At 32.5% G+C, this 13,490-nt stretch overlaps 1 protein-coding gene across 1 annotated transcript; it reads left to right on the plus strand.

Moving 5' to 3' along the window:
* Positions 1–5,022: 5,022 nt before the first annotated feature.
* LOC114277372 (uncharacterized) lies at positions 5,023–7,028 on the plus strand. The gene has a single exon (XM_028219269.2). It carries the CDS (start codon positions 5,638–5,640, stop codon positions 6,505–6,507), a length of 870 nt encoding a protein of 289 aa, XP_028075070.1. The 5' UTR covers positions 5,023–5,637; the 3' UTR covers positions 6,508–7,028.
* The last annotated feature ends 6,462 nt before the right edge of the window (positions 7,029–13,490 follow it).

Genomic DNA, 13,490 nt, shown 5'->3' on the forward strand with positions numbered 1-13,490 from the left:
TCCCCGTAGGGCCGGGGCTGGTATTAAAAAATGCATCTCCGATGATTTTCGGGCCGGGGACGGGGATTAATTTCTCGGCCCCGGCCCCGCCCCGGCCCCGGCCCCGGCCCGACATTTCCCCGAAAGATCCCCGCATATTCTATTTATATGTTTAGTTATATTATTGTTGTATTATTATATTTATATAACTCTTTCTCTCTCTCTCTCATACTCTCATCTCTCAACTCACTCTCTCAACTGACTCTCATCTGTCTCTCACTCTCTCACTCTCTGGTTCTTCTCTCTCTGTCAACTCTCAAAGCCATATCGATCCAGACCAGATCCAGTCTCAAGAACAGCCGTTCTCCGTCGCAACACTTCCTCTACCATCCTCCATCGCAGATTCGCAGCACCGCCATAGGCCGTAGCACCTCCTCTCTCTCTTCTCTCTCGCCGTAGCACCGCGGTTTCAGCCATGTTTCGGCGTAAATCTGAGTCGATCGACATGGATCCGTGCGCGATCCACACAGATCTGTGTATATGTATACATGTATGTGTGTGTGTGTGTGTATCAGTATCAATTTTTTTTTGGTTCATTTATTGTATATGTATACATGTATGTGTGTGTGAATCAGATCTCTCTATATTTTTTTGGTTGTAATGTTGTGTTGCTGATCTGTTCTGTTGAGAGGGTTGTTTGTTGTGGATGTTGTTTTTTACGGGGATTTTTCGGGATCGGGGATCCCCAATCCCCGTTGGGGGCGGGGGTGGGGAGGGTTATGGGTTCCCCGCCGGGGATCGGGGACGGGGATGGGGGAGTTTTGTGCCTTCGGGGATCGGGGACGGGGAGGGTGATCCCCGGCCCCGCCCCGCCCCGTTGCCATTCCTAGCCCCAAGCCCAGACCGTCAGGTCAATCCCAAGATTCACTTAAAAACGAATTGCCCCTGCAAAGAATTACATTCTCCCCTTTCAATTTATAATTGCATAAGAAATTATCCTTCTATTAATAAATCATTAAATTAATTAATAATTTTTAATGATATCATAAATATATTTTAATTAAAAATTTTGATAATTTTATATTGTTACATAAGAGAATAGTTAAGATTTTATTTTTCTATTAATTTTGTTAAATAAAAAATCCTAATAAAAGTGTATTTATAATTTCTAGAACTACATGGAGCAATTCTTTTTATTAGTAAATCTTAGAGGGTTCATTCATAATTTACCTATTTTTGAATAAAATGATGGGTAATTCTATTTCCACATCATACAAACTCTCAGTACACACCATAAATAGTGTTCGGATATAAATTTTCGAACAAAAATCAAATATTTGGATATAAATTTATGAACATAAAGCAGTTATTCGAATATAAACAATTGAATGGAGTGTATATTTGAACATTTTATTTTTGTTCAAAACTATAAATCTGAACATTTGAATTTTGTTCAAAAATTTATATTTGAATACCATTTATGATATCAGTGTATAGGGAAATTCTACTATGCCCACATTTTAATCAATTTATTTTTCTTCTTTAGTTATAATCAATTTATTTTTTAGTTATGACAATATTTTAGTTATGATTTATGATATATTTAGTTATGCCTCATGTAATGTTTGGTTTTGATTTTTTTTTTTAGTTATGACTAAAAGAATATATAATTATATTATTTTTCTTTAATTATAAAATGTAGATGATACACCTTTAAATAGTGTGTACCATAATCTTTTACCTGTGTATAACTTGTTCTCTTGTACAGGAACGGATTCAGGATTATGTTTTTAAGGGACTATTTTATAGTTTAAAAAATTAGAGGGACCATTCTATATAATTTTAAAATTATCTATAAAAAATTTAAAGGTACAAACTCTTATAATTTATAATTATTTTAAAAATTTTAATATAATATATAATACTTTTAAAATTTTTGAGATGCGGCCGCCCCGTAGCTGCCCTAGATCCATCATTGCTCTTGTATGATATGCGCATAGGATTTTCCTAAAATTATTTGCATAAATGACATGCAGGTTTACGTCCAACAAACAAGGCACTATGAGCGGTATTAATATGTACACGTGTCACCTTGTTACCTTTACCTTAGTCCGAAGTTATTTCATAGATTCGGCGTGCAACATCAACAATCTCCTTGACCAATCATATATATATATATAAAAGTAATTTTTTTTTCTTTTTTAAGTGAGATATTTTAAAGACTTATTTTTAAAATAAAAAAAAATTATATTGGCGTACATTTTTTATTTACATATAAAATTCTACACAAATTTAATTTCAATTATAATAACTAATTTTAAATAAATTCTATTTGAGCAAATTTATTTTTTTAATATATTTTTCAAATTTATTTTATATTTATTTATTTGTTAAAATTTTTTATATAGTTGATATTTTAATTTAATTATTATGATATTTGATAATAATAAAATAATAATCTCGATATACAAATAAATAAGAATATGTTTAATTATGTGTATCGCATTGATCAAATTAATTTTTTTTATATTTTTTTATCTATCTTATTGATGTCTTAATATTAATTTATATTTTATTTTTTATTTAACTTGAAATTTTTGTTTACTGAAATATTTATATCTAATTTAAATTTTATATATCTCTATACAATATATATGAATAATTCAAAAAAAAAATATTAAAGAAAAAATCAATATTCTACATAATTAATTTACGTATTTTCTTCTTAATCCAATCATAACAAATTTATATTTAATATTTTACGCAAGTTTTGTGTAATTCTATTTCTACATATTTTTATTGACCAAATAAATATAAAATAAAAATAAAATTAAATAATTAGAATCAATTTTAGTTTTATATTACTAATTCTTTTTCTAATTTAATTATTATTTTTAATTTCAAAAAGAGTTTTTATTTTATTATCGTATATTTAATATATATCATATAAAATCCTTATATGATAATTATACTTTTATAGCAAAATAGAATTAAAATTATCATAATAAACAAATTATTTAACTAAATTTATTTTATATCTATATATATATATATATTTATATATTCAAGTAACATTTTTATAGAATGATAAAACTAAGATTATTAAAATAAATAATTTTAATTTAAAATTTAAATTTAAATTAATATTATTCTTTTGTAACACATATCATAATATAATATACTATAGCTTATAATCATGTCATAATTAGTATATTATAGAATTTTTTGGGGCAAATTACAAACACCCCCTCGAGATTTAGTAAAAATACAGATTCCCCCCTGAGGTTTGAGAAATTACAAATTGCTCCCTTGAGGGTCAAATTTTCATGACAAATTAGGGAAAATTATGGGGAAATCTGTATGAAAATAAAAACCTCAGGGGACAATTTGTTATGGAAATATAAATCTCAGGGGATGAGATGTAATTTCTCAAACCTCAAGGGAGAATCTGTATTTTCACCAAATCTCGAAGGAGGTGTTTGTAATTTGCCCAATTTTTTTCTTTTTGCAAAAACAAAAATATTTTGATACAAGCGGAATTTATGATTTTTGATAAATTTGATTAACACATATAATGATTTGATTTCAAATTGAGAAGATATCCTTTTTTTTTTTTAAATAACTTTGAAATAAATTATTTTTATAAACCTTTTACATATAATCACACGCCTTGATAAGATTTTTCATGAGTCATTACTATATATGTTTCTATTTGACTTGTAATTATTAATTTTCATGAGTCATTACTAAATCTATTTTTATTTGACTTTTAATTATTAAAATTTTCTACACATAAAATATTAAAACTTAAAATTAATTTATTATTTTAAAAATAAATTTGCGTGGGTCTGCTAGTAATAGCAATTATGAAGAAAAAAAAAAGTCAGCATAGACGAATATTTTTTAATAACTTTATCAATGTGTTATTAATTTAAAAATAACTACCATTTTGTTAAACATTTTATTAATTTAGTACATCATGTCAATACGTTGACATGTTTCAGGAAAATGTTTGGTGGCCACAAATTATGTGGTTCAAATGGCCCGAAAATGTTAAAACGACGCCGTTTTAACATTTTTGGAATTATTTTGTACCCAAAACGACGTCGTTTTAACATTTTTAGGCCATTTGAGCCACATAATTTGTGGCCACCAATCATTATCCCATGTTTTATTGGAAGGAACTGGCATCTCTCTGCCCCAGATTAGAGAGGTATTATTTGGTCTAATAGGGTTATTTTTAAGTCATATTTTGATAATTTGAGTTATTCATATTTTAAGATTTATTGAATATATTATTTTTATAAAAAATCAAGTCGATTGAATAACGATGATTATGTATTTGAATCAATTTTGTATTAAAAAAATATAAACGATGAGAAAATAAATAGTTTATACAAAATTGATCCGAACACATATTTTTTGTTATCCGATTCATTTATTTTTTACAAAAATAATGCACTTGAATAGTCTTAAAATATATACAATTCAAATTATTAAAACAAGACTTAAAAATCAACTTAGGCTCCGTTTGGCAAGAGCTAAACGGGGTTTTTTTGGCTATTTTAGCCACAAAAGACAAAATAGGCTATTTTAGCCACAAAAAACAAAATATTACATTCAACCCATAATCATTACATTATTCTCTCACAAAAAAAGTCAAAAAAGCCAAAAAGCCCTTTCCAAACCAAACTTTTTAGCCCAGGCTAAAATAGTCAAAAAAGTCAAAAAGTCAAAAAGCAAATTCACTTCCCAAACGGAGGCTGGAAAGATGACTTTTTGGCTTTTAACCAAACTTTTTGGGAGTGATTTGGGAAGTTGGTAAAAAGTTACTTTTAACCAAATTTTTTGGAAGTGATTGGACTAAAATACCCTCACTCAACTTAAAAAATTTACATTTCACCCAAACTTACAAAATATAAATGTTGAGGGTAGATATGTAATTTTACAACTTACTTTTTACACTTCCCAAATGACAACAAAAACGCCAGCTGCGTTTTGCTACAAAAACGCAATCCTTGCGTTTTTCTGTGTTCCCAAAAGAGCCCTAAATTGTCTAGTCCAATGAAGGATAGGAGACAATCCAGCTCCGTACCGAACTTACTGAATAATTTCTCCACCTTAGGGGTGAAGGTAGCTCTCATCCCCTGTCTCTCTATCTCTATCTCTATCTCTATAAAGATTTGTGTGGACAGGGTAGAGAATGGTACTATTGACAAGGAAACCAAAGTGGTTCCATAATTTTATACATTTCCCACTTGCCACCCCCAACTGCACCCCCACAAATATATCAATCAAAACTCTCTCTTGGCCCATACAAACCACAAGTGTTACAGATCTTCTTCTACTTATAATTTTTCCTTTTTTCTTTTTACAGATAGATCCATTGATTGCTAGAGAGAGAGAGAGAGAGAGAGAGAGAGATAATCTCAGACATGCTCACTTGATCTCACCTTACTAGCCATTTTATTGCACTCTCTCGCCAACATTCTCTTATATCTGCTTCACACCAACACACTCTGTCTCAAACAAAAAAAAAAAATTATACCCCTTTTTGATTCACATCCATCTCTCTCCTTGCACCAAGATCCAAAGCCTAATTACTAAATTCTGTTATCTTGATTGTAGTTTCTGTGTTTTTGGTTTTGATTTTTAGAGATGGGTTTGAGTACTAAACAGGTTTCTAGTGACGGGCATGATTGGGGGGACAGTTTGTTGCAGTCCGGTAGTGCTTTGGAGATTCCTAAGCCTCCGGTAGCGGTGGCGAGGCGGCTACAACTGCGGCATCAGCAATCAGAGCCACTGGCATGTCCAAGATGTGGATCTAAAAACACAAAGTTCTGTTACTACAATAATTACAACGAGTCTCAGCCTAGACATTTTTGTAAAGCTTGCAAGAGGCACTGGACTAAAGGTGGTACTCTCCGAAATGTCCCCGTTGGCGGTGGCCGGAAAAACAAGCGGCTCAAGACTGCCACCACCACCACCTCCACTACCACCGCAACCACCACCGCCACCACCGCCACCGCCTCTAGTAGGAGTAATACCCACGTGGGTATTCAAAATCAGCAAGAACTTGGTGGTGACCAGAAGAACATCTCTGAAATTCTTTATCACGCTTTCATTCATCCACCACATGACTCAATTAATGGTTCTGGCAATTTCAATCTGAAAAGTTTCAGTGGCAACAATGGAAACTTTTTGGGTTCAACTCTACCATTCACATTCTCAAGTTTGAGCTCTTTTGAGAGTGACCCATCTTCAATTCCCACCTCTTTTCGGTCTTCGGATTGTTACGAGTTCACCGGAGGGTTGGCTTTTATGGAGGAGGAGGACAGAACCATCACCACCTTCATCCCCACCACAACAAGCATTGCTACTCAGCCATGGCAAGTTGTTCCAACCACAAGCAGTGTCATGGACATGCCAAACTACTGGAATTGGGATGATATTGATACATTGGTATCAACTCAAGAGCTCAACATACCTTGGGATGATCATGATACTGATTTAAACCCTAAATCCTAAAGAAAATCTGATATATTATTATCAGTGTCTGTCTATGTATAGATCAGTTTGTGTTAATTGGTGTCTGTCTTTGATGGGTTGTTCTCTTTTCTTTTGTTTCAGTCTTCTTCTTAGATGTTTCACAAGGTTTTGTCAGAAAATCGAATCGATATTGGTCGCGGTGTAGATTGGTATCTGGAATATCGAACAATATCGGTTGACCTGGTCATCAATATTCTAAATCATCAGCTGCAAAAATAAGAAAGGAATTTTTTTTTTTTTATAGCAGCCAAACTGGCTATATCAACTGTGAATTGGATCATGAATAGACTTGATCTGATTTTCATTTCTACCAGTATACCGAGGTGTGTTGATATTGGGAAGCCGAAAAACCGATCTAGCCTATATTTAAAATAATGAAGTAACTCTCGTATGTCCATGTGTATTTGTATTGAGTTTGAGTGAAAACATCTATCGTAGTCCCTCTCAATCTGTAATTATTATAGTGAAATGTATACTGTTTGAAGCAGTCCTTTTTAGAATTTCCGCTTTTTCAACGTATGTGTCCATTAATTGTCCATTTGTGCTATCTTTCTTTCTCTCTTGTTATCTCTTGATGAAAGAACTTGTGTGGGTTGGTTAGGGTTATTCACCATAGATTTTGATGGAATTTGGATGGATATTGGCAGGTATGTGAGAGACATGAGGTCTCCTCCAGCTGGGTTGGGGCTGATGAGATGTGATGGAAAATTCTTAAGGATATGTATATATATTTGTGTGGCTATATTGAATGATTTCTTAGATTTCATTTGTTAATAAATTCATGTCCACATGTTGGGACAATTATTTTCTCCTCTTTGTCCTGGCACTGTTTGAATTATAAACTAGTTTATATAATTTGTGATGATCTTCTTGTTCTAATTTTTTAGATGATTTATGATTTTAACATTGCAATCTGTTTGGGGGAAAATTTGCCACAAGTACAAATGAGGTGGGATTGAATCAATGCCTTTCAACTTTCTTAACTCGGTCACCCTGCAATCAAGGATAGTAAGTCGTTATTACTTGGAGTGATTAGTTAAAAACACTGTGCAATGTTGAAAAGTGATTATTCAATTGATTATTTTTTATTTTTTATTTTTTCATAAAAGAAGAAAAAAAATGATATAATTAAATGTTTTGACTATTTTAGTCAAAAACATCACCACCCCAAACAGGACTGGTTACTTTTTTTAGGGAGCAGCTTCTCTAGGTTGCTGTTGGGCTTGTGGGGGCCATCACGGGTCCTATTTCAATAATCCTATCCGTTCAATGTGTAGAACTTATTGACTACTATATGCTTGTAAAATATCACGTTGATCGGATATCGATAGTTATGTGATCAAAACCGTTTTATATGAAAAAAATAGACGGTAAACAAATTAATGGTTGATAGAAAACTGATCTGATGAAATAGTTATCAATATCTAATCAACGTGGTTTTTTACAGGCATATAGTACTCGACGATTTCTACATATTCAACAGCCTGAATTATCAAAACGAAATCCGTGATAGATTCCCACGAACCTAATAACACACTCCAATCCGATTTAAGACCGGAAGGGAAGCTGCTCCCTGTTTTTTTGAAGGGGTATGGGCAGTGGCGGAGCCAGAAAATCAAATTAGAGGGGGCACTTATTAATTATATTATTGAAAACTTTTACAAAAATATTTAACGCAAGTTTTTACGAAATTGATTTCGAGGAACATAAAAAAAAAATAATGTTATTTATAACTAGTGTATCATGGACAATATAAAAAAATATGGATATAAGTCTTAAAATAAATTATATAATGATTAAAAAAAATTTATACAAAATTTGATTAAAAATTCAATATAATGGTAATACCACGCCATCATTATTATGTGATATCACCAATTAATAGTAAATAAACACATAGAGAGTGAACCTCACATGTTAGATGTAACTAACAATTCAATAAATTTCATATCTTTATAATGAGATTAGTTATACTTGCATGTCCATAATAATGACATCACCGTTACATTCAAAATTTTTCATAAAATTTTCATAGATGATATGGTTTAGAATAGTCTCTTCATTTTCATTCAAAACAACCATTATTGTTCTCATAATTTTTAAAATGTCATTGACATTTCACTCTAATAATGTTTTTGTAATTTTTTTTTATTTAAGATTTTTTCTTTATATTTGCAACAAAACAACAACAACAACAACGCCCAATTAATACACATTAATGTGTGTTTGGGAGGAGAAAAATTGAGTACACACCTAACCTTTGACATAATACACAAAGTGTTGGTCCCAAGACTTAAACTCATAACTTTAAGGTTATTAGGCCAAATTTTAACCATTAAATCAATAATCACCCTCTTTCTTTATATTTGCCAAAAAAAAAAAAAAAAAAAAAAATCAAAATTCAAAATTCAGGGGGCACGTGACCCCCTCCTCCCTTGCTGCCTCCGCCATTGGGTATGGGCCTGATACTTAAGTCATGGTAGGTGAAACTCTCAATACAACGTTATGATCAGTCAAAATTGTACCTTTATCATTAGGCTAAGGGCACGTTGGTTTGACGTTTTAGGTGGTGACATTAGATTAATAATTTTGTGAGTTTCACCAAATATATTTTTGGTTGCGTTATATGTTAAGGGATTATGAGTCTCATAGTTGTCAATTCTATTTAGGAGTAAGATTTATTATGTTTGGTTTTAATTTTTTGAAAATTAAGTTTTTTTATTTTTCGTGATTTTTTATTTTTAAAATTTTCAGCAATTTTTTTTTTTTTAAATACTTTTTTAGATGTATTTTACTTAGATGCATCTAAATAGTAAAATATTTATAAAAAATCAATAAATACATTGAAAAGCCCCATGATCTTGTAAATATTGATTTAAAAGTTTCAAATCAACCAAGCACAACAATAAAAGAGAGGACAAAAATCAAACAAAAACACAAGAATTTTTATATAGAAAAATCACAGTTGGAATCCTCTAACAAGTGATTAAAAAGTCACGGGCCCTCGGCCACAATAACAATCCACTAAGAACAAGAGTAGTATAAGAGATTTCTTACAACAACTAATCCAGGCACACACACTTACTCGAGACCTCCAAGTAATTGAACTCTGTCTTTCTATATGTGGAGATGTCGAATCCACGGCTAACTCACACCTTAAGACCACTCACAAGTTGTTTGGTGAATAGATTTAAACTTGATGATTTCATGAAATAACAAATGATTATGAATCATCAAGCAAATATAAGACAAATATACAATGACACCTTACTATAGCATTCTCTAAGAATACAGACTAAATATACAGACTCAAGGGTTAAAACAACACATTTGAACGCGCCTACTATAAATAGGCAAAACACCTTCGCGGGCGCGAGACCCTATCACAGGTTACAAAAGAAAACTTCTGGGAGTGTGTGTCTTCGTGGCCCTGGTCGTGGCCTGGTCGCAGTTGCCGATATGCACATTGCGAGCGCGATGGGTATGATTGCGGGCGCGAATGAGAGTGGCAAACAAGCTTCAATTTCTGACTTTTTACTGTCTTTTCTTTTCTCCATGTTTTAAGGCATAAAATTGTAATTTTTTTCTAGAAAACCAGCCCCTTCTTTTTCCCATGCTTGCCAACCAAGTCAATCCTACACTTTTGAGAAAATCAAGACATATTCAAGATAATCATTCATCACATAGTTGTTTTGTCAATAGAGGAATTTGTCAAATAAAAACTTATAGGATAAAAATCTTAACAATCTCTCCCTTTGGCAATTCCGAGACAAAAACCAATATTCCATCAATGCACATAGTCATTAGCTACAAGTCCCAAACACAACAATATATACACAAATGAGAAAAATGAACTGAACCAAACCAAAAAATTATTTTATAAAACAAACCAAAACATTATCCATAAAATATCCAAAAACCAAAATAACAAACATCCATCAAATAAATCCAAACTCCCAACATCCATCAACATCTATCATCAAATACTCCCCATTTTTGTTCAAAATTGACAAAGCAAAAAATACAATCAAAACAAGTAGAAACAATCGAAAAGAAAACAACAAGAACTAAGATGAAACAACGGCACAGAAACAGTCATGGTGGAGGAGGTAGGCGAAGGAAAGAGCACAACTTACGCAGTTGCTCAGCAAGAGAAGCAGAGGACTGATCAAGTTGGTCAAAGCGTGCTGTCACCTTGATGGGTCGTTTCGCATACCAAAAATAAACACTAAATTATACCAAATTCCTTAGAATAGTAGTAAGTCTAGGTAGCGATCCACAGGAACAAACGGGAAATTAAACTAATTTAATTTCTAAATTCCTAATTCAATTTTGATTAAAAAGATGATGATTCATAAACGAGTAATAACTAAAATAAACTAAGAGATTAAACTAAGCAATTAAAAGTAAAATTGGAATTTACTGATTTTGAGAAAAACCTAGGGTAATGAATTCACCACTAGTTATATAAATAAGGCTTCAATTTGGGACTCAATTATGTTATGGTTCGAACTAAATAATATTTTTCAACTACAAGCTCAAAGTATTTATCAAAAGAATTAACATGTTTAATGTATAGGCACAAACCATCTCAAGTAGTACTAGTCGTTCGCTCTAAACTAGGGTCGCAACACGACTCGTCCTTCGTAGTATAGCTTGTCTCATACCTTGAGCATGAAAGAATAGAAAACCATTGTATGGAAAGCATTCAACAATCACAAAAAGAAGAATACTTGAAGAAATAATGAAAAATTATATTGAAAACTTCTTGAGAACCATACAACTGTTCAAACCATTACATAAAAGAAAACCTATTTACTTGGCTAGGGTTTCATCAGAACCCTAGAAATAGGAGCCTAGCCACCCATGGAGGCGTGGGAAGAAGTAGAAGAAGAAAAAGCCTCCATGAAATTATCCTTGAAGCCTGAGAATCCCCTCTTTTCAAACCCTAGCCTCCCATTTTCCTTGAAATATTTTCCCCCTCCTAAAAGTAGCCTCTTTTCTTTCTTTTATTCCCAGCAGAATAGACTAAAATTTTCGCGTACGCAACCCTAGGTGGACCACTCGAGCGGCTATAATCTCCACTAAAGCGATGGTGGGCCGCACGTGCGGTGAGGTGACAGGCGAGAATTGTCACTATTCGCACGGAGAATCTGCTTTTGTGCCACTTTTTGCTTGAATTTGCGCGGTGCCTGCTAAATCTGTACAAGTGCACAAAACACATCATCTCCACCAAATAAACAAAATTTAAAAACTATAAATGTAACTTAAGCGGCCTCAATGTGGTACCTTTCAGCCTATATCACATCCCCCAACTTACATTTTGCTAGTCCTCGAGCAAAACAATAGAAATAAAAAAAATAAAATACTCTAAGCCACTTTCGTAGGGCTCACGATTGGATTTAGCATATGCAAGAAGCCTTTAAACCACAAAGTTATCCTAAGTGGACGAGTATAGTCTTGTGAGGGTTTCTAGAAATGATACCCACAAACATTAACATATTCACATTTGCCCAACAATAATTAATCACACTACACCACTGAAAAATTAACTTATGTGCTAGTACAGTGCAATATTAAGACATGATGAGTCATGGAATGCATAATAGACAAGCATGAAGGAATCTATTGAGTAAAGATCACAATTCAATATTACAAAAATTAAGTTCCATGTACTTGTGAATGCTAGTAGACATATCATCAGTACCTTCGGTGTAAAGTGCAATCCCCATAACTAGTTAAATGTCCAGTATAATAGCCTAGTATAACTCACAATAACACCCAACATATACAGAAAAACTAAACTTTTGCAACCAAGATTCTTATTTTTTTTTTTTTGAAAGACTGTATAATGTCCTGATCCATTAAACTTTCTAATCAACCCATATAACAAGCATTGGGCCAATGATTCCCAAACCAGACGGTTTTAGGGAATTAGGTGTGAAGACACACCTACAGGCTCAATAACTCGAGCTAAAAAGATTACGAACCTAAACAAGTCTTTATTTTTTCTTAATTGTGCAATGTCTAGATCCCTTAAGCATTCTAATTAACCCATGTAACAAGTGTTGGGCCAATGACTCTTAAACTAGACGGTTTTAGGGCACTAGGTGTAGAGACACCCCTACGGCCTTAATAACTCGAGTTAAAGAGGTTATGAACCCAAACAAGTCAAGTTTTTTATTTTTATCTTTTTTTTTTTCTTTTTTGTGAGAATCAAGGCTACTCATTTATTCTTTTATGCAACACTAGCAATTATTAATGATGTACACCAGGGATTATAATAGAGAGGCTACCGCTATGATAATGTGTTCACGTGAATCAAGGTATACTCATGATAAGTGTACTAATAGCACAACCATAAGCAACTATCCTAGTGCAAATAGCGAGTATTTACCCAATAATCATTTTCATACAAGTCTACTATATTCCCTAACTAACATATGCTTATATCACCACCTTACTAGCAACAGGTCAACATCAAGTGAAGTAGTGCAATCAAGTGAATCAGGTATAAACATGAATTATGAATTAGGAGCCAAGTAGAAGTACACAAAAGAAAATACCCTAATCCCCCAACTTGAATATGACATTGTCCGCAATGGAAGCAAATGCGAAGTAAATTAGAAAGAGAGAGAGAGAGAGAGAGAGAGAGAGAGAGAGAGAATATTACCAGACATTGTAGGTGCACCTCGAGCTAGACAGATATGAACACAAATATATATATATATATATATATATATATATATATATATATATATATATATATATATTTGAGCAATAATAAAAGAAATAAAATAAATAACATACATAAAAAAAATAAAATAAAATAAAGCAGTAGCAAACAAAGAGACTAGGATTTGTGCCGCACGTGCAGTGAGTTGTGCAGCACGTGCGTAATTTTTTTTAAACCCAATTACAACCTAAAAAACCTAAGTGATTCGTGATTAGAATAAGATTTA

This window comes from Camellia sinensis, chromosome 9 (genome assembly GCF_055761805.1).
Source record: "Camellia sinensis isolate YWXY chromosome 9, ASM5576180v1, whole genome shotgun sequence".
In the NCBI taxonomy this organism is placed as follows: domain Eukaryota; kingdom Viridiplantae; phylum Streptophyta; class Magnoliopsida; order Ericales; family Theaceae; genus Camellia; species Camellia sinensis.